This window comes from Cyclopterus lumpus, chromosome 14 (genome assembly GCF_009769545.1).
Source record: "Cyclopterus lumpus isolate fCycLum1 chromosome 14, fCycLum1.pri, whole genome shotgun sequence".
NCBI lineage: Eukaryota > Metazoa > Chordata > Actinopteri > Perciformes > Cyclopteridae > Cyclopterus > Cyclopterus lumpus.
This window is the reverse complement of record NC_046979.1, coordinates 22,549,052-22,570,038: the sequence shown is the minus strand read 5'-3', so window position 1 is coordinate 22,570,038 and position 20,987 is coordinate 22,549,052. Positions and strand designations below refer to the sequence as shown.

Below are 20,987 nucleotides of genomic sequence, written 5' to 3'. Positions count from 1 at the left end.
CATTGGAAAAGAGATGATGATGAAGCAGCAGCTGTGGAGGTTGTGGAGAGACGAGAAGCTTCCGTTTCCCATTAAATGTATTTGACTCTGTATCATCGTCCTCTGTCTCGGCCTTCTCTCAGTGACATGACTCTCTGACACTCAAAGTCTTTGGGCAGAGGAGGTCATCTTTCTTTTTCTTTTGCTCTGCTCCCTCACAACAACATAAAAATTGAAGCCAAAACCTGCTAAATATATCGCATCAATCGGGTTCAACATGGTCTCTATGATCTTTCGTATTGGAATTATGATTATTGATATTATTAACAAGAAACAGAAGTCTCGACATGTTGCTTGAGACATCAGATCAGTTCCTTCATTTTATTTCATAAATGAACAATCCACCTACTTTGAAGGATTTGGTCTTCATAAGGTGATCAGTGAGCACTCATTGACTCCCTTAATGTCTCCCTGTCTCATTAAAGAAGGTTTGAGAGCACACACAATAGGGAAAACAATTGAACTAATACATATCTCAATGAAACTTCCCCAGTGGATTATTGACACAATATTGTCGATAGTGCTACAGGCTCACTGAGAATGACACTAGACTCGATAGCCCCACTGAAGAAAAAGACAGTGAGGCAAAGGAGGTTTGCTCCCTGGTAGAACCCTCAGACCCGCGACCTAAAGCAAACTTCACGAAAGCTCGAAAGTATATGGCGTTCCACCAATCTGGAAGAATCACGCTTAGTTTGGCGAGACAGCCTTAAAACATATAAAAAGGCTCTCCGTAATGCTAGAGCAGCCTATTACTCATCAGTAACAGAGAAAAATAAGAACAACCCCAGGGTTCTCTTTAGCACTGTAGCCAGGCTGACAGAGAGTCACAGCTCTGTGGAGCCGTGTATTCCTATAGACCTCAGTAGTAATGACTTCATGAACTCCTTCAATGAAAAGATTTTAACTATTAGAGGCAAGATTGATGCTCTCTTGCCCTTAACTACTGCCGATTTGTCATCAAGAGGAGTGGCCTTGGAAACGGCTGTATGCCCTGGTGTATATTTGGATAGCTTTTCTCCCATTAACCTAGACCAATTGTCTTCAACGGTTTCTACTTCTAAACCGTCTACCTGTCTCTTAGACCCCATCCCAACGAGGCTGCTTAAAGACGTGTTGCCTTTAATTGGCACCTCTCTGCTGGATATTGTTAATGTGTCTTTGCTAACAGGCCATGTACCACATTCCTTCAATGTAGCTGTAATTAAACCTCTCCTGAAAAAGCCCACTCTTAATCCAGAGGTGTTGGCTAACTACAGACCAATCTCTAACCTTACCTTCCTCTCTAAGATCCTTGAGAAAGTAGTCGCAAATCAGTTGTGTGACTTCCTACATCAGAATAGTTTATTTGAGGAGTTTCAGTCAGGATTTAGAAAACACCACAGCACAGAGACAGCACTGGTGAAAATTACAAATGACCTCCTAATTGCATCAGATAAAGGACTCATCTCCGTACTGGTATTATTAGACCTTAGTGCTGCGTTCGACACCATTGATCATGACATCCTATTACAGAGATTGGATCAGTCGATTGGCATTTCAGGTACCGCACTAAGTTGGTTTAAATCCTATTTATCAGATCGATATCAATTTGTATTTGTAAACGATGAAGCCTCAATGACCACCATGGAATGGAATTGAATTGAATTGAATATTTTTTTGTATTGAAAGTTTTCAGAAATGTTGTATTTAAATGTGCAAATAAGGTATTATTGTATTATATAAGTTCTAAGTTGCAGATATTGTCAGTCCAGGAATCTATACCACTCCATAAATAAATTAAGAAATACTGTCGGTAGTACAGCCACAACAAATCAATGTCTTCCATGATTTTAGGAATAGAATATAAAATATATTGGGATGTGAATGATATACCTTCACAATATGGATAGTAATCAAACTAAAACGTACGTGGTTTTTGCAAGAGTTTCTGAAGTTTTTTTTTAAAGTAATGTTTTGTAAATCTCTATAGTATTTGAATCTGAAATCATCTTAGTTGTGTTTACTGGTGATGAATGTGAGCCGAAATAACCCCTCGGGGTAGATGCTACATATTAATGTTTACAGTGCAGACCGACCCAACACAGTATTTTTCACATTAATGCCTGACATAACCCACTCATATTGACGTTATCTCTGCCAACCTTCCTGTGCACTCAGACAGGTGAACGTCTTCACTGGGAGATCCAGATAGATTTTCACTTGCTCACATTTATCTGTTGCTTTTACAACCCATAACTTGATATACACAGAGGCACTTATGCTACTGCTGCAATGTAGAGAAATGTATTCTATTTCGCAGTTATGAAGATTTGTTCTACATCCTTGTGCCCTGCCATGTCAGTTAATCCTTGTTTGAATATACATTTCTTAATCTCTCCTTAGTGTGACACATTTTCATTCTCTTTGTAACTTTTTTACAAATCCTTCAAAGGGAGTTTATTACATTCTTGCTGTGTATTTGTTTGGTTATCCGACGGATTTCCATCCATCCATCAAAATTAAGTGTTAAGTGAAAACAATGCATTTTTAATTGTGAATGAGTTTGATGTTACTAGACCTAAATACATTTGACTTCCTTTAACAAGAAACATTAGTTGATTAAGTAAGGTTTGTAATAAGTTAACTTCAGAAAGGCTGCTAGATGCTAGACTAATTTATGACCAACCTAAAGTATGATCACCCTTAAATTTGAACTAAATTGCCTCACAATCTTCCCTGGTGCTCCTTCAACTCTAGTGATAAAAGTTGCCTTAATCTAATAAAACTAACTCTGATTGAACATTAATATTAGTCACTAAATCTTCCTCATCACATGTCTTCCTTTTCATTCATACTTGGTTTATTGTTATTTATTATATTCATTCTTTTTGTTAATTTTTATCATTTATTCATTAATTTAGCATGTTACATAGTTTAGTTGTATAATTAGTCCAACAAAAAATATTTTATAAATAACTTCATTTGATATGTGTGTTTATTAAATAATAACTTACTGTACACCATGTCAAGAACTCCATAGTAATCCTGATATTAAGTGACTGAAAGGTGCAAAACTATGGTGGCCTTCAGGTACCAGGAGTTATTTGTAGGATTTTAGTACTAGGGGCTGTTGACTAGCGGAGCCGGGGGATCGAACTGCCGACCCTTGAAGGACAATCCTGCGCTACCACTGAGCCACAGCCGCTACACAACTATCTTTTGCAATAATGAGACTTTTTTTTGAGGGCCTGTCACAGAACAAATTTACATTTGATTATTGCCAAACCTTCTCACTGTGGTTTGATGAGATTAAAGTTTACCAATAATGAAAGTGCACAGAGTGAAGTGCTCTGCTGCTGTGTTTAGGGTGGGGGTTCCCAGGCTGCTCTGAAAGCTCCAGGAGTCCTTGAGGGGAAGCCAATGAAATAGAACATTTCTCTCTGTCTCTCCCTGTATATATATATATATATATATATATATATAGAGTGTATCTATTCAGCCAATAGCCACATGCTTCATTTAATACACATGGAATAACTTGTTCTACTGTCAAGGAGCTTCACCAGAGATGTGAACCAACTCCAGCCAGTAGAAGTCGGTATTGCAGCAACACAAACGTGACCCTTGACTGGCTTCCACTGCCAACATGTCCAGTTGTCTTTACTGAAGCACCATCCAAGCTGGAACCGACACTATCAAGGATTAATACTTGGGCTCAGCAGTGCTTTTCCTCCTGTGCCACATCAATGCCCATCCAACAGTTCCTGCATGAGAGTCCTTTAATGATAGCGTGTCCAGTTCTAGTCAAGGAAATGTGCTGTTCTAGAAAATACAGCACTCCTAAGAGGTTTGAAACATGTTCCAGTGCTTTTCAATCTGACCTTTTGACTTAGTTAGAAATGTATTGAAGAAAGATCCAACTGTTTTACTATAACCTAAAAGGTAAATCCTATACAATATGTTACAAATCCTGCAGTGCAATCGAGGACCGTCTCATCCGCTGCGTGGGAGATGCTTAGCATTGAAAAGGCTAGCGAAGCAGCTGTGCTCTGAGATTGAGGGACTAAAGATGTACATTTGCCAACCAACCAGTTCTCATTCTTTAAGCCTTTTCTCCAAACATTCAGTAAGACAACTAACACATCTGATCGACAGAAGTCTCAGAGTCTTTGATTTGGTGCATCTTTTGGTGCGTTGTCTTCTTAGCCTCACTATGATCCTGTTTACGCCTGGCATAAATTTGCTTCTGGGACGACCGGATCACAAGTCAACAGCTCTAAATACAACAGTAAGCGAATATGAGCCCATCACTCAGGTAGATTAACAATGTGGCCAGGGACGCATTCGATCACATGACTTTAGTATGCGTCCCAACGGGGTCGTACAGGGTTATGAATGTAATGAAATAACAGAGGCTCCGTAGTCTGAACCAAGACGGAAAACTCTTTATTGCTCCCACATTGTCAACGGCAAATTACCGCTTCACACTTAACATTTTTCACAAAAAAGCCTCAAATATATATACGTTGCGTCCCAGCTTGGACGCACCAATCCAATGTTGGCTCATTACTGCCCCCTGTGGATGAAGGGCAGAAAACACAATTCTATTACAACTCTATGGGGAGCATTTGGGACTGTCTCCCAAGCAAATATTGGGATGGTTCTGGAAACTTATGAATATGGAGCAGAATGCTGAACACTTTCTTTTCATATGTGTTCTTTTAATTAAAGATCATGTTGCATGAATTCTAACTACAGCCTCCACAGTGTGTGGTACTTTTGAGCACAAACATATATAACACTTCTGTGGCAGTGAATTTCTCCCAGGTTTTTAAAATGAATCACAACTCAAATCCATTGACTATACTCAAAATAGCAGCAGTGAGAATTTGAGGGCGAGTCTCATCACACATTGAGTGTCACCTCATTATGTTTCTTTCTGTCCAGCGGTGTTTCTGTTCTTCACAAACGAACACATCTATGTGCTGTAGTGCACTTCCAGCTGTCATAACACTGCATCAAAATTACTCATTAAAGCACAATCGAGACATGTCAGACGACACCAAGAAATCACATCAAGGAATGATTTTCAGAAAATTGCCCCAATCCCAGATCACCCTCTGCATTAATTAGGAGGCTTCTATTTGTTTAGCCTTCATTGGATAGCAATCCTGCCTCATCTTTGTTAATCCTGCTCTAGTTCTGTCAGAGGGCAGAGAAAGAGAAGCTGGGTTGTGGATTCAGAGCAGCCCAAAAAGAAAAAAAGAGAAAACCTGAGAAAAAACAGAGCTAGGACTGTTCAGGGGTGATCGACGGAAGCTTCAGCCAATGCCGGCAGAGCATTGGTTGCCCCCCCCCCAACCTTGCAGCGTGCTGGTCCCTCTGTGTGCTGTAGTACGTGGAGGAGAGGGAGATCGAATACTGCGTGAGGAGTCAGCCTCTGTGTGTGCGTGCTGCTACTATTACTTGCGCTGGATTTAAAGCATCTTCACTTCAACGCAGAAAGTGGTGGATGAATCCAAACTGACATTCAGGAAAAACGCAGAGAGAGAGAGAAAACAACAAAGTGGACAGCTCACTGAAGCTCCCTGTTGTAGGAAGATAGAAAAAAAGACAGTGTATAAAACAGTCGAGCAGATCAGAATCAGCTGTGTTTAGGAAGCATGTATAACTCGGTATGTTTCATCATCCTGTCTTGGGTGTTTGCTGCGCTTGTGTTCCCAGGTAAGACTTCTTCTTTTCCCCTGTCTGTTCTTTGTGAGTCTGTGTTTACATTCTTCTATCTTGTCTGTGGCTCCTCAGCTGCTGTTAGCACAGAGTGGTGCACTGTTGAGACATATACTCTCTTTCTTTCTTTCTTGCGCTCTGTGTCTACAATTCATCTGTCAGCGTGACTCTGAGGCTGGTTGGGAAATGTAAAAGAGGACAAGTTGTGTTTTAAGTTCATGGAGAAGCTTTGTTGTGCTGGTTCAGTCCTGCCAAGGAGTCTCCAACAAGGAATGAGAAAAAAAGAAAAAAGTTCCCTCCACCACACCTTGTCAGTTTTTAAGGTATTATTAAACTGTAGAAAAAACTAAATCAATCTTTAGTTTGAGTGGATTAAAAATGCATGCACAGCTAAAGCATCTTCTCTTTTTCTAAATCTCAGTATTGTCAATAAAACCAATATTTATGAGGCATTAATGTAAAAATCTGTTTTTACTAGCTGCCACAGTGAAGCAGATATCAATAAAATGGAATGGCCGTGATGAAGTAGTATCAGCAAACAAGACGTGTTAGCATTGTGTATTGAGGCGTATGTATACAGCGAGCGTTGCCCTTTAACCTTTAGGCTGCTCGTCCTCACACAGAGGGGAAGACACTCCTGACAGGGACAACTGGACCTGGGCAGGATGTAACATCAGAGACTGATATCCTGAGATAATTTCATATGAGCCCGACGTCTGAAAATGCAAATATGTGCCCAAAGCACCTGAAGTGAGAGAAATAAGATGTCTCCCCTCACAGGGAGTATGTGAAGGAGATTATGTGAAGGAGGATGTGAGGCATGAGAGTATGCATTTACCTTACCTTGTGTTCTGCAGTGCTGCAAACAATTATGTGAGGGACCTGTAAGCCTCTCTTTAACCTTCAAAAACTTAAATACATGTCATGTGATCAAGTGTTTAAAGATGGTATGTCCAATTAGTCATCATATAATTTAGTTTGCATTAGAGAAAGTCGGCCACACATTTAGTGATTTTACATCACAGGGTTGGCTACATTACGTCCATGGCGGCCTTGCATCACACACAAATGGCTGAGCAGTCTCACATCGGGCTGGATGGAGTATGACAGACTGGCTCTGGTGCCTCGGAGTGGTTGCAGTGCTGATGAATTTGGCAGGTTGCATTCAGGGGAGCTACTTTCTCTCAAAGCCAGAAACCAGAGTTTCAGACGTGTGATGTCAGGTGTTAAGTTTGAAGCTTCCCCAGGTGAAAAATAAATATGCTAAGCATATTTAATCTTAGGAAACTTGAAGCCCTACTAATCATAAGTATACTTAAAGAGTGCTATTTTGGAATAACTTATTTTGTATTTAATATATTTGAGTTGTGATTAAATAGTAGTTAAGCACAATTTGAAGTGTATTTATATTTCTGTGCTAAATTGGAACAACTTAGAGTATACTTAGTCAATTTAAGTATATGACTGTAGTATTTTACAAATATGTAAACATCACAATATTAATATATTTGTATTGTGGTAATATCATACCAAAGGTAATACTTCTGGTATACTATTACTAAATTATAAATATAATAATATTGTGCTAATAGCATGGTACCACATTATGAATATAGTATTGTGGTCAAACTATACCAATAGTTCTACTTTTGGCATATTATTACCACAATATAAATATATTAATATTGTGATTATATGTGATTATTATAAAATTATACTTTTGGCTTATTCCAAATACGAAGAAAGAACACTTTCTTACTATGATATATACTTTGTACACTACATACTATTGTCCATAACAATATTATAAATGTGTTACCTGTATTCTAAAGGCTGAATGAGCTTCCCAGATAGTATCAAAATCACTTTATTGAATTTGAGTTTACATGTATAACTAAACAGAACACAACAATGAACTATCAAACAGGATCCATATTATGTAGTTATTTTTTTGTTGTGGCTTAACTGCTCATTGTTAGACTTTCGCCTTATTATTGCTCCCACGTCCGAGGCACTCGTCTGCGGAAATTCATTAATAACAGTATCTGTTAAGAGACAAGAGATGATGTCACACAGCAGTTCTTATATTTTGACTACACAGGAAATCCTGTTGAACCAATACTATTTTTTTGAACAGTAAATCAGTATTAACATTGAGGAACTATATCAATATGACATTAAAACAATGCTTCGGTTTCATCAAAAGTAATAAGTTAAACATGCCGTTATATATTAAGTGCACTGTACGTTACTTTTAAATTGGTAAATGGATAAACTCATTTCTAATTTTGACTTGTTTCCCAATGAAGTCCCTTCCCTGACTCCCATGTTACTGCACCGTTAACGATTGGAGAAACCATGTTCACCAACAATAAAAGAAGACACGCTTACCGAATTCAAGAGTGGCCCTGAAAGATTGACATAATTATCATTGCACCCGCTAATAAGCACACTGCATTTGCTGAAACTCAAGTTGTGGTTATATTTACACTGAAGCTCTTCTAGAGGGGTTTCACACGGTGAACTTGACGGTCTAGCTAGCTTAAACGCTAGCTAACGTTAGCATTCGAAATCAAAGATGTAAATGTAACATCCAACTAATAATTAACAGATGAAGAATATGACAAAGACAACGAAGTTTTCCAAATAGATGAACGGTAAAATGTTATTATGAAGCTGAAACTTACCTTAAAAAACTTAACAGAGGAGCGCTTTCTTCCCGCTTTAACATTCACCATTCCGCCTCACGCAAAGGACGTTTTCACTGGTCAACTGGGCATGCGTATTCCAGTCGAGCGCGGACGAGTTTCTCCTCACCCATTCTTTTAAATAAAGGTTACTTGAGATGATAAGTTTAATAACTTCACTCACCAGAAAGTGTTCTTTTCCAAGTCTCTTTAAGTATGGTCAATAAAGTAAGCAGAAATGAGTTAAGCTCACTATTTTTTCTTAAGTAAGGTCATTAATTACATTTTATAATGTAGCTTTTGGTGTACTTTATACAATTTTGATGATTTAAACAATTGGAATGGTTATAAAGAGGCTGTCAGTGCATCATTCTAATTCACATAATCAATAATAATTTTTACAAAATCTCAAGAAATGTACACAATGTATTGAAATATAAGCATGAATAAGATATACTAAAATGGCAAGATATTAAAAAATATATATTTAAAAAATGTGCTTTTGGTGCATTTTCAAAATACTACCTTTTAACACATTCCAAAATACCATTAATATATTAAAACAGCATGAATAAATGTACTTACTAATTACACTCAAATATGACTTAATATATACAAAGAATCTGGTATGTTTAAAATCTGTATTCATCAAATGTGCTTTAAATACATTGTTTCAATGGTAATTCAGAGCATACATTTTGAAACGTCAGTTCAAAGTACATTTAAGTAATTGCACAGAACTTTCACTAAAGTATATTTTTCTTATAATATATTTCTTGAAAGTATACAACAGTACAATTATTTTAAAGTGTGTTAAAAGTTACATTACAGGGGAAAGCGTGACTTTTGTATACTTATATATGCTTATATAAGTACAATTCTTTGATAGTATATTTGCAATATACTATTGAAAATGTCCGTATATTTTAAATACAAAAAAGTATATATTTTTTCACCTGGGTCTTCATAGACACTGAAAGGGAGACTGAGTTTGTGGACACACAGAATGTTCTTTTCTTGTTCTTGTATACCCAAATGAGCTGTATTGTATTGACTTCTTCTCAGTTGTGAAACAGAACATGTGGCTGCACATTCCCCTGGGTGCTCTCAGTGCCATTTATGGACCACAGTTGTACATGCAAATGTGTCCCACTTTATTTCCTGTTGCAGGGAATGGGAACGACAGGAAGTAAACAGACCCAATTCTGTTGAAACGGTCTAAAACATCTTCACCAATTCATTGCAATTGGAGAGGTTCCAGATTGTATACCTAATGATTTTTTGGAATTGGAAAAGAGTTGTTCACGAAATGTTTTTGGACTGTCTTTTAGACCACAGGAATAACAAGCATGGCTTTTGAAAATGAGTGTAGTTCCTCCTTAAATCAGGCAAAGATCAAAGGCTTTCCTCACCCTGTCTATCAACCTGAGAAAAGGTGTTCAGAAGGGCCTTGTCTTCATCAGGTTGCGGTCATTACTGAGCCTGCACTGTGTTGGGGTTCTGACTGGGAAACAAAGTAACTTTTCCCCAAACAAAAGTTTGGAATTACCTTCCTTATCACTTCTTGAGAAAAGTAATTAGTAACACTACTCGTCTTGGCTTTGCATTGTAAGCCATAATAATTGCGCAAAGCTCAAACTCTTTGGTTATCTTGTTGCCTTGTTATTAATGCCTGACAACAAACGCACATCACAAAAGCCCACATCATTTAATGTGAAACCCTCATCAAATCCCCAACAGATGGCATGAGCAAAAGTCATTTGGCAGATCATAGGCCCTGCAAGGCAAACCAGAGTTTAATTTAATTGAACATAAGACTGATTGCAAATGTGCTGTACGTTGGCTGGAACTCAAAGGGAATCGTATGGAACGAATTATGAAGACAAACAAAGATAAAAAAATAAGAAAATGACAATCTGGAGCGGTTCAGCGGGGAATGAAATGTCTTGATATTGCATGTTTTGCTGTCAGTTCTCCCTGTTCATGTGTTGCCCAATGTGGACCTCTGCGGATTTACCTCAAACTGCACACGCATGTGAGTAATATATGTGTGATTTACCAACTGTGATGGGAATACGTTTATTCAGTGTTCTTTGAACATGCACATGCTAGTTTTAGTTGCTATCGGTTGCTATCAGGACCTTTTGTGGTGCTGCTGTACGGAAGTCATTACCACCAATAAGCTTAAAGATGCCTGTTTGATTCTTTATCAGACACAGAAGTCCAACATCTACAGCATTAACATCTTAGAAAATGTGTCCATTGTATGTCCATGTTGTCACCTGAAAACAAGAAATAATCACCTAACTAGAAAGAGTCTGTTTGTGGTGTGATTGACACACATTTCCCAGCATCCAAAGTGTTTCGCAAACCTTGAAGGGAGAGTTTGACATTTTGGGAAATATGTATAATTGTATAATAATACTGCGTTCACACCAAAAGCTATGCAAATATTTGCATATTTACTCGCGTGAGTTTACTCGCCCGACTATTTGTGGTTTATTCGCGTCATTCGTTTCATTTGTGTCGGAGAGGGGGCGTGGCTTATCTCTGGCTTTACTCCGTGGAAACAGTTGCCATCCACCACGGAATAAATAACCACTAGTTCTGCTTTATACTTGTTGTGTTCTGGGTTCATAACATCACCCGTAGGCTCACACAGCTCGGTGACTTTCACCGACTACGTCTGGATGACTAGAGCAGCAGCAGCCAGTTTGCCAGCTTTCTTAACTCAGCATCGGGCATTCGCGTCGTCGCGCCATTCACACCGCCCGGCCCGGTGTGAATGCAGCATAAGTCTTCCAAATGAAACTATCAAACTATGAACTCATATGCAGCAGAATACATTTGCATTGACACAAGTCAACCAATGAGATTAGGTAATATCCCAACACTGGCATTGTTCTTTATACAACGTGAACAATGGCAGATACATTATACTTTGTGTACGGACCATTGCCATTTGTGATGTGCTGCTCTGCTCACAAAAAATATATTATTTTCACACCACAACTTATGGATTCATCTCAGTCACGCTGCTCTCCTTTTGTCTGCCGGTCTTTCTTCCTTCCGCCTAATGTATGATGGCAGAAAGTGGTCAGGTAGTGATTCTTAGTAAGAAGCATCATTCCAACAGAAAAAAAACAACCTATTTCTTTATAATTATAGCAGTATTGCTCTTGTCAGGTAGTTGAACCAATATTAGTTTTCCACATGTTCTCGTGTAAAATGGAAAATTTTTACATATAGTGCACAACAAATATCAAGCCTTATCTATAATGTTTTTCCCCTCTTTTCTTCCTCCAAGGAGGGGTTTGCTGAGTGTGCATGTTCTTTTTTTGCAGTGCTGCCCAGCTTCAGTCATACACATTCTGTACATGCCTTCCCACCTGGGAGCTGCCAGGCACCACTGCAGTTTATCTCACCCACTGACGGAACAGCTGCTGCTCACCTGCCTTGCTCAAGGGCATCTTGTCGGTAGCCATTGATAGCAAGGAGAAATACTTTGAAGGTTTGAAGCGGTATTCATCTAGTCATGAGGTTGTGCGTGTGTGTGTGTTTTCCTCCGGCAGTGAGTTGACAAATGCAGAAACGGGATGTATTTGCTGAATGACATGGCTTTCTGAATCATACACCTTGCTGTTGGTTTTGTTTATCTTCTGTTTATTGGGATTAATTGGACTGTCACTCTGTTTGTAGTTTGAAAATGAAAGCAAAGCTTATACAGGCTCAGTGTCTGCAGTGCCTGACCCTGATGTGGTGTGAGTACAGGCAGGTTGTAGAAGTTACACAATATGCATTTGCATCAGCAAATCAAAAAATGCACGTTTAGATGTTAAAATGAATTCCATATTCTGGCTTGCACAAGAATAAATGAATCTCTCAAATGAATTGTTCTTAAGTGAGCGTATCCAAATAAAAGCACTAGAAATTATCTTTTTCATTAGTCTGAGAAAAGTGTAATGATGAGGATGCTTGATGATTCCTGAGCAGTAGCTCACTAATGTCGGTCCACTTATTGAGTATTGTGTCTGTTTTGACACCCATTGATACAAAATACCTTGAAAGAACTGCACATTTCTAAAGAATGTCACATGAAATAGCCTTATCAGCTAATGTTCCTATAATTTGTACCATTAAGGTTCACTATAGCTTTTTGCCTCTCAGCAGCTTTAACAATGAAGCCTGTTTTGAATGCCTGTGCATTTAATTATGCACAATTAAAGGCCACACATACGCACACAATGGACATTCACACCTACACACTCATCATTATTGTGTATGTTTACAGTATATGGTAGTTTTATAACACCTAGAGTAACAGAAAGAACATCAGCTGGCTTATTTTATTCAGTTATTTTCAATGTAACTCCATGATGGTAACGTAATATGTCCTTGTTGTGTGTGTATATATATATATATATATATATATATATATATATATATATATATTGTACACACACATATATATATACAGTATATATGTACACACACATATATATATATACAGTATATATGTGTGTGTGTGTGTATACATATATATATATATATATTGTACACACACATATATATACAGTATATATGTGTGTATATATATATATGTGTGTGTATATATATATATGTATATATATATATGTGTATATGTATATATGTGTATGTGCAACCAGCTCGCTAAAATTCAAGAATGTGTTGAAGACATAAAAACATGGATGCAACTTCCTGATGTTAAACTCAGACAAAACTGAAGTTATTTTACTGGGCCCTGAACACCTCAGGGATCAATTATCTGGTGATGTGGTTTCTGTAGATGGCATTGAATGCAGAAAAAGTGGTTCACGCGTTTGTTACTTCCAGACTAGATTACTGCAACTCCTTATTATCAGGCTGCTCTAATAAGTCTCTTAAGTCCCTCCAGCACCATCATATCTTAAGGAGCTTGTAGTACCATATTGCCCCACTAGAGAGCTGCACTCACTAAATGCGGGGCTACTTGTGGTTCCTAGAGTCCTAAAAAGTAGGATGGGAGCCAGAGCCTTCAGTTATCAAGCTCCTCTTTTATGGAACCAGCTTCCACTTTCAGTCCTGGAGGCAGACACAGTCACCTCATTCAAGAATAGACTTAAGACTTTCCTGTTTGATAGTGCTTATAGTTAGGGCTGAATCAGGTTTGCCCTGGTCCAGCCCCTTGATATGCTGCTATAGGCTTATAGGCTGCTGGGGGATGTTTTAGGATACACTGAGCACCTATCTCCTCTTCTCTCTCTCCTTATGGATGAATTTACATCTCTCCATTGCACCTTATTAACTCTGCTTCCTCCCCTGAGTCTTTGTGACTTCACATCTCATAGGGTCCATTGGACCTGGAGGTGTCTGATGCCTGGTGAGCCGGCCTCCCGCGTTGGCCCTGCTGATGCCCCGCCCCCCCCTCCTCTCTACCTCCTTCTGTTTCATGGATTGGAGTTCCATTCATACATTGTCATATTCATGTAATGTGTTTATGTAACTCTGTAACTCTGTTCATCTGGTCACATGACATCTATTCTTCTGTCCATCCGGGGAGAGGGATCCTCCTCTGTTGCTCTCCTGAAGGTTTCTTCCCTTTTTTCCCTGACAAAGGTTATTTTTGGGGAGTTTTTCCTGATCCGATGTGAGGTCAAAGGTTAGGGATGTCGTATGTGTACAGATTGTAAAGCCCCCTGAGGCAAATTTGTAATTTGTGATATTGGGCTATACAAAATAAACTGAATTGAATTGAAAAAAAAAAAATACATATATATATATATATAAAAGGACATATTATGTTACCATCATGGAGTTCAGTTAACTGAACTGAGGTTGAATGAATGATTATCCCTTACTCTGATCATAACTACCAAATATTTCACTGGTTTTAGAAAATTCATGAAAAACAACTCTGAGACAAACTGCGAATACAAAATAGTGGCATCATATGTTTCTACAAACTATGGATATTTTGAATGTTTTTGCATTCAGTCAGATGAAGTGACCTAGTAAAATAAGCAAGGTGCAGGGTAAGTGATGTAGTATATTGAGCGACCATTGTTGGGAGTTACGTGGTATAATAACTATTATATTAAGCAGTAAAGTCCATTAAGTATGGGTGTGTCAAACAAACACAGGACCTTCACCTAGAAGACTGCTGTTTGTGTCCCAATGAAACCAAAAGTAAAAACCAACGCTACATCATTTTATTACTTTATGTTGTTATGTGATGTTAAAAGGCGGTTGTTATTTATTTGCGGTAGTTAGGTTGGTTTCGCCATGTTATGTTTTTTTTATTTTAACACAAACAATGATCTATTTTCTAATCTTAACCAAGTAGTTTTGTTTCCCAACGTTAACCCTGTGTTATTGTGCACATTAACCCCAATGCAAAAGTGTTTTCTGCCGACTGGGTTGGTTTTAGTGAAGATTTCCATATTCATTATTTTTGCCAAAGGTAAACATGATGTGGATGTGTTAAAAATAAACAAACTATGGTTGCTATATTGTAACCATTATGACATGGATAATACCCCATTTTAATTTCCTGTTCAGTAATAATGGTGAAATTTTCCTTACTCTTAAGTTCAGCAGGATTAATTACATGTCCGTGGTATTACACAGAACATCATGCGCCTATGCTCTTTAATGTGATGTATTACATTAGTGAGGGTTTCACTGTGTCCCTGTAAGTGACTGAAGGTGAAGAAGGTTTTTGGAGACATAGATGCTTCTCACCCCCCAGAGTTGAGGCAAATCTGTATGAAACAGAGTGTGATCAGTGTAGCACTTCACAAGAGCCAGCTCAAAGTCAAGTTCACATAGAGCCCAACAATGAGCTAGTTCACATTCATTTGTTAATTAGTCTTACACAAAAAAAGAAAAAAAGAATGGTGCATGCACATGATTCGAGTGCACAGAACTGTATCCGCAGTGCTTTTATTGTTTTTATGATATCACGATACCTCGTAGAATCATGACTGAATGTGAAACGTAATTGTTAATGATACAAATATTCTTGTATTTATTATTATTATAATTATTTAAATCTGAAAATGTCTGTAGAGTTGATGTGAACGTAATCACCAAAAGTCTAAGTTCAGAACAAATCCCATATGAGAACATTTTCATGAATGCCAAATTTGTCCCGAAAAGTGGAGTTCAGAAAAGTCCAGGAGCTGGCTTACTGACAGACAGCTCACAAACTGGCTGTGTTGTAGCTTCAGTTGATAAATACAACAGGTAATATTGGTAGTTCATCCAGCCTACTCATTGCAAATGTGTTTGTTTTTGTTCATATTGTGTAACAAATAATTTCCTTTTTATGTTACACTGAAATGAAGTCCTTTAGTGTGTTGTTGGTCACATCCATTTGAAAGCTGGACCAAAGTGTTTGATTTCATTCAATCACAATGAGGCCAAATAAAAAGCCTCAAGTTGTAAGTGCAGTCTGGACAGTGTTTTTCTCTCAACCCCTCAATAGGTAGATCTTGCCTGTCACCAAGGCAGAGGTCAGGGATCTTGGGCTTAAAAAGGTTGGTGACCACTGGATTAGACCGTGGCTCCTTTGATTGCACTCAGCTTGCCGACATGTTGGGTCCAGTTGCCTTAAATCCTCGGTTGCCGTGAAAAACGTGATCACGGTCCTTAGTTCACCAAAAACATGCACGCCACTAGCAGTAACATGCTGGTGTGATTCAACCCTTCTTTTAGCTTTATAACTAAATACTTGCATCAGTTTTATCCTTTATACAATCTGCTGCCTGGGGCAGACTCTTTTCCTCGCTCTTAATTCCTCCTCAATACATGATGATTCCCTCGAGGCATCACGATAATGGGTGAAGTTCTGGCCAAAACTCCCTCAACTTTTCTGATCTCTGTGTGACTCGTAAGGTATAGCCTCCCCAGCTTCAGCTGATTGAGCCATTTATCATAATGACACGCCTACAGCCGACTAGGCGATATCACTGCTCGGTTCTGCCCATTGATCCCAAAGACTCAAAATGATGGATTGTAATTATATGCAAGTCAAATTGGTTGTGAAAATGAATCTTCAGTTTAGTAGCTGTTGATGATCGGTGTATGCATCCGCTTCTACTTAATATTTATGCCATCAAATTTCACTTATCCTAAATTGGGATTGTAAATCACGCTAACCGTAGTGCCCTTCGTCACACTGAAGAACTCTAGGGAGCTCTGTCTGAAAACAGTTCGAATCGCAGCACAGTCAAAGTTAGTTTTTCTGCTGTTGTTTTCACTGAAATGTATGAAATGTCAAATTTTATGGCCTCATAATACTCACAGTTGACACAACTTATGTCTGAAAAGGAGATGGCAAGTGTGACAATTTATCACCTTAATTCCCTTCCGAGGGATCACATCAGTTATGCATCAACACATTTTGTCGGTATGAGGGAGCCAAGCTCTTCAAACTCCAGAAATATATCAAACGTTAAACCGTTTTAGCTGTTAACCCCAATGAAAGGCAAAGCTGCCTGCACTATTTCTTATGCCAGTGTTTGTTCTTGAGATGCAGCGAACCGCACCAGCACCTGTTCCAAGATAGACAGTATGCCCCTAAATAGTATTTCACTTTATAAACTCACATACAATGTGAATTTACATCATAAATCCTAATCTATATGTAGTTTCTGTTCCCGGACTTCAGATAATGGTTACCTGAAATGCAAATCAACAAATACAAACCAAAGGAAGGTAGCGCTGTAGTAGCACTTTAGTAGCACTTAAATGTCTCTTACGGATAGCACTTTGTAGTTTAACTTTATTGAAGAAATTGTACTTGCTTGATTCTTGTTGTTCTGAGTTTGGACTCATGGTTTAATGCACTTATTGTAAGTCGCTTTGGATAAAAGCGTCAGCTCAATGACATGTAATGTAAAATCAAGAGAGTTTTTCAAAATGTTAAAAACTATAACTAGGTCCGATAACACATAATTGTCTTGGGATGTGGGACATTGGGGTATTGTCTCGAAAGCTTTAGAATGAAACAACCATTGAGAGTGAGTCACTACTTACACACAGCCAGGGCATTGTAATAATCGTGAACGCAGGCTAACATTCATGGGAGTGGATACATTTGTGACTTGGTATCAGTGAACAATCCCCAGCGAGCATTCACTGAACGGTGGTGGCTAAATGAGAGCATCACAGTCTTTGAATGGAAGTAATAGAGGAATAGGCGACGGATGGCACAAGCAAGAACAGGCATTCAAGTGTAAGGAGGCTGCAGGGGTATAGTGCCAGAATCCAATTGGTTTAAAAGGTATTGGTTCTACAGTGTGGCAGTATTCCTGTTGCATACAAATGTGCTCAGTTTAATCTTTGGCTGTTTTCATATAGAACAAACCTTCATTGACTCATTTATCCATTATGTACTGAAACAAATGGTCATAGCACAGGGAAATCAGTGGGCCAATGGCTCCTTTCTGCTGCAGCAAACTCCATGGATTTACTGAATTGAAGTAGACATTTGTTAATTTGACTTTAAAGATGGTCGTTATTTATACTTTTAATTTAACATGAACATTAATACTATGTTTCAGTGCTGCGGTGGGATAGTGGTCACAATATTGTAATGTGAATGCCTTCTTATTAGGAGGAATACCATCAGGTCAGTCAGGGATTTCATTAATGTTTTTTAGTTTAATGCAGGGTCAAACCCAAATAATCGTCTATTGACGACTCAAGCTAAGGAGCCATATTTGTCTGCCAATACCACAATCAGAACTGTTTATTGCCAAGTACACGTACAAGGAATTTGACGTCATGAAATGTGGAATGACAGTGAAAAGTGAAATAATCAAATGTGGACCCAATTTGTTCTCACGTTCTAATCGCAACACACGCATAAGAATGTGGTTATAAAACAAACAATCATAGCATTCAAGCTATATTGGGTGCTGAATGTCTGCTTCGCTTGGTTTATCCAAATGAAAAAAAATGGTGTATAGACTATTTTGGTATAAATATCAACCTATTATTAATACTGTTATTAGAATTTTAAAAAAAAAATAACTGCTTTCAATAAATCTCTATAGTGTGCATGATTAAGTCACCATTTGGATCAAGTTGCACTATCACCATTTTAGGGACCATTGGATCAGCGTCGAGGCTGAATACCAGCAACATAAGGCTACTGGTTCAAAATGAAAGATCACTTTTGTTAAACAGAATTCAGCAAAGCAATAGCATCTCGACCAATGATGTTGTGGTTTTTACTACATTTCTATTGATACATAAAGCTCAAACAGAAGGGCATCAGTGAGCTAGAAACCAAAACAATATGATGGCAACACTCTGATCAATCAATTATTAAAACAATCAGATTCGACAAATTAAATTATTGGACGGGGATACCTTTTAGTTTTAATATAATAAAGCAGTGGCTTTTTGTTGGAATGAACCCAGATCAGTGATGTTGAGCAGGCCATCAGATCAAACTCAAAGTCTCTTGTCTCCTGCTATTGATTCAGTTATGTACTCCATGCTTGAAAATAGCATCCATTGCTATAATAAACTACTTAAATGTTTGGCCTTTGGCTAGTTCCAATAGTCTGCCTGATGGAGTACTTGTGTTCACTGATCCAGTCAGTTGCACAGCATTATAAAGAGCCACAGGGGCGTCAGTGTATTAAAGTAGAGATACACCTGATTAAGTCTCTGTAGCTGCACTAGTCAATATGTTCACATGAAGAATGGGTCAAATGACAAGGTCGTTTATTGTGATGAATCCCCAAAGTATAATCTCCATCTCTGCAGTTTCCATCAGCCCGACAGAGCTCCTTAGCCTCTTTTAGCCAACTTTACTGTTTTGGTTCTCATCTGGGGTGTTTCTTACTGCAGCAGTCTTCAGTAAAAAAAAATAGTATTACTCTTAATATCCAATGTGCACTTCCGGTCCAGCAGCACCAAACTGCAGTTAGCAACTAGCTGGTGGATAGAATGGAGATCAGGTTATCAGGGGTAAGCCCCTCTAAACTGTATGTCTTTTAGATTGAGGCTAAGTTCAGACTGCAAATCCGATCTTGAAGACAGACCATCCACACTGTTATTTGCAAGAGATCACATAGCTGATTGAAGCTCAAATTACACTAGCTCTTTTGATCACTGTCCCCAGTGACACATATATATTTTCAAAAACATGGCAGCCAAAGAGAAACATTTATCTAAGAGTATTATGAAGCTATAGATGTGATGCAAACTTCTACAATAAATCTGGACATAATCTTGATATGCTATGAATCTGATTGTGTTTGTCAGTCTGATGAAGGCCTTAGTGCAACAAGAAGTGTTAATGTAAGGTAAGCTAAGGTGTGTTCGGCATGGAACAGATACAGTTAGAGCGATACAAAACACAGCCATGACGCCAAATGTTAATAAATTACAATATATTATTATGAATGTATCAAGTGTGTGCTATGCTGGAGAAATCTACTTACATTTGAATGCAATCGCCTGTGTAAGGAGGAAGACGAGTGAGAAGAAAGCTGTAATGGATTGCAATGGCAGTCCAGAATGAAATGTCTTTACAATTATTGGATGGTTTACCATGAAAGCATATGCAGCCCAGATGATGAATCCTACTGACTTTTCCTCTAATGCCACCATGAGGTTTACAAGTTTGGTTTCAAAGGGACATCTCAACAACATTATGGATTGATTGCCACGAGACATATGCATGGGCTTAGGGTATTATCAGGGCAGCCAATCAGAGGCAGAGTAAGGTGGGTCATGCTTTTTCCATCTAGAAAAAAGAATTGCCCCTGGCAAGGTCAGATGACCTCATTCTGCATAATTATTAGTTATCTGCTTCTGGATTTTTCTATTTTTAACGGGCAGTTTTACATAGGCTTTGTATGCTAACACATTAAACTAAGATGGAGAACAGTGAAAGGTGGTGGTTAACAGCGCCTGCTAAGTATCTTCAGTGTGACCGTGTTAGTGCACTGATGTAAGCAATTAGCCCAAAGCCCTGCTGTGCCTGAGTACAGCTTCAGAGGGCTGCTAGCATGTCTGGATTCTATGGACAATTCTGCTGTCTGGAGATTAGCTTTGAACCAGTTCAGGGAGATGTTCCATTAAAGGACATGCATTCATTTAATTGCATATGATTTATGAACAGATTGGCACACTGTTTTGGTCATTTTGGAATTAATCAGTTTAAACCATTAGCATGCCTCTACAATATATCTCATAATCATCAGAAAATAGTCATTTGAATCAAAAGCAAGGCTATTTAAGTTTGTCCCAGCAGCAAATCATAAATTAGTCTGTATGTGGCCGTGCGCGCTTGTAAAGATCGAGCTCTCTGAGTTGTAGAACACAAAGTCAACCCCCTGCCATTCGACCTCACTAATCTGCCAGGTCCAAAGCCTGGTACTGAATCTAGGCCAGTGAGTGTTGGACTTGCCTAACAACACAGGGCTACTCACTTGACTACTGCTACTGCATTCTACAAAAGGAACTCTGTGCAACCTTCAAAAGAAACTCACTTCAGTTAAGTTCCAGGAGAGTGTTTCTGAATGGAGT

At 38.4% G+C, this 20,987-nt stretch overlaps 1 protein-coding gene across 1 annotated transcript in view; it reads left to right on the top strand.

Annotated features, from left to right (window-relative positions):
• The first annotated feature begins 5,405 nt into the window (after nt 1-5,405).
• The window catches only part of opcml (opioid binding protein/cell adhesion molecule-like), a 267,544-nt gene continuing 251,962 nt past the window's right edge, over nt 5,406-20,987 (top strand). Inside the window, exon 1 of the mRNA XM_034550263.1 lies at nt 5,406-5,745. Within this exon, the coding sequence (XP_034406154.1) occupies nt 5,685-5,745 (61 nt within the window). The 5' untranslated portion in view covers nt 5,406-5,684. The remainder of the gene's footprint in view (nt 5,746-20,987) is intronic.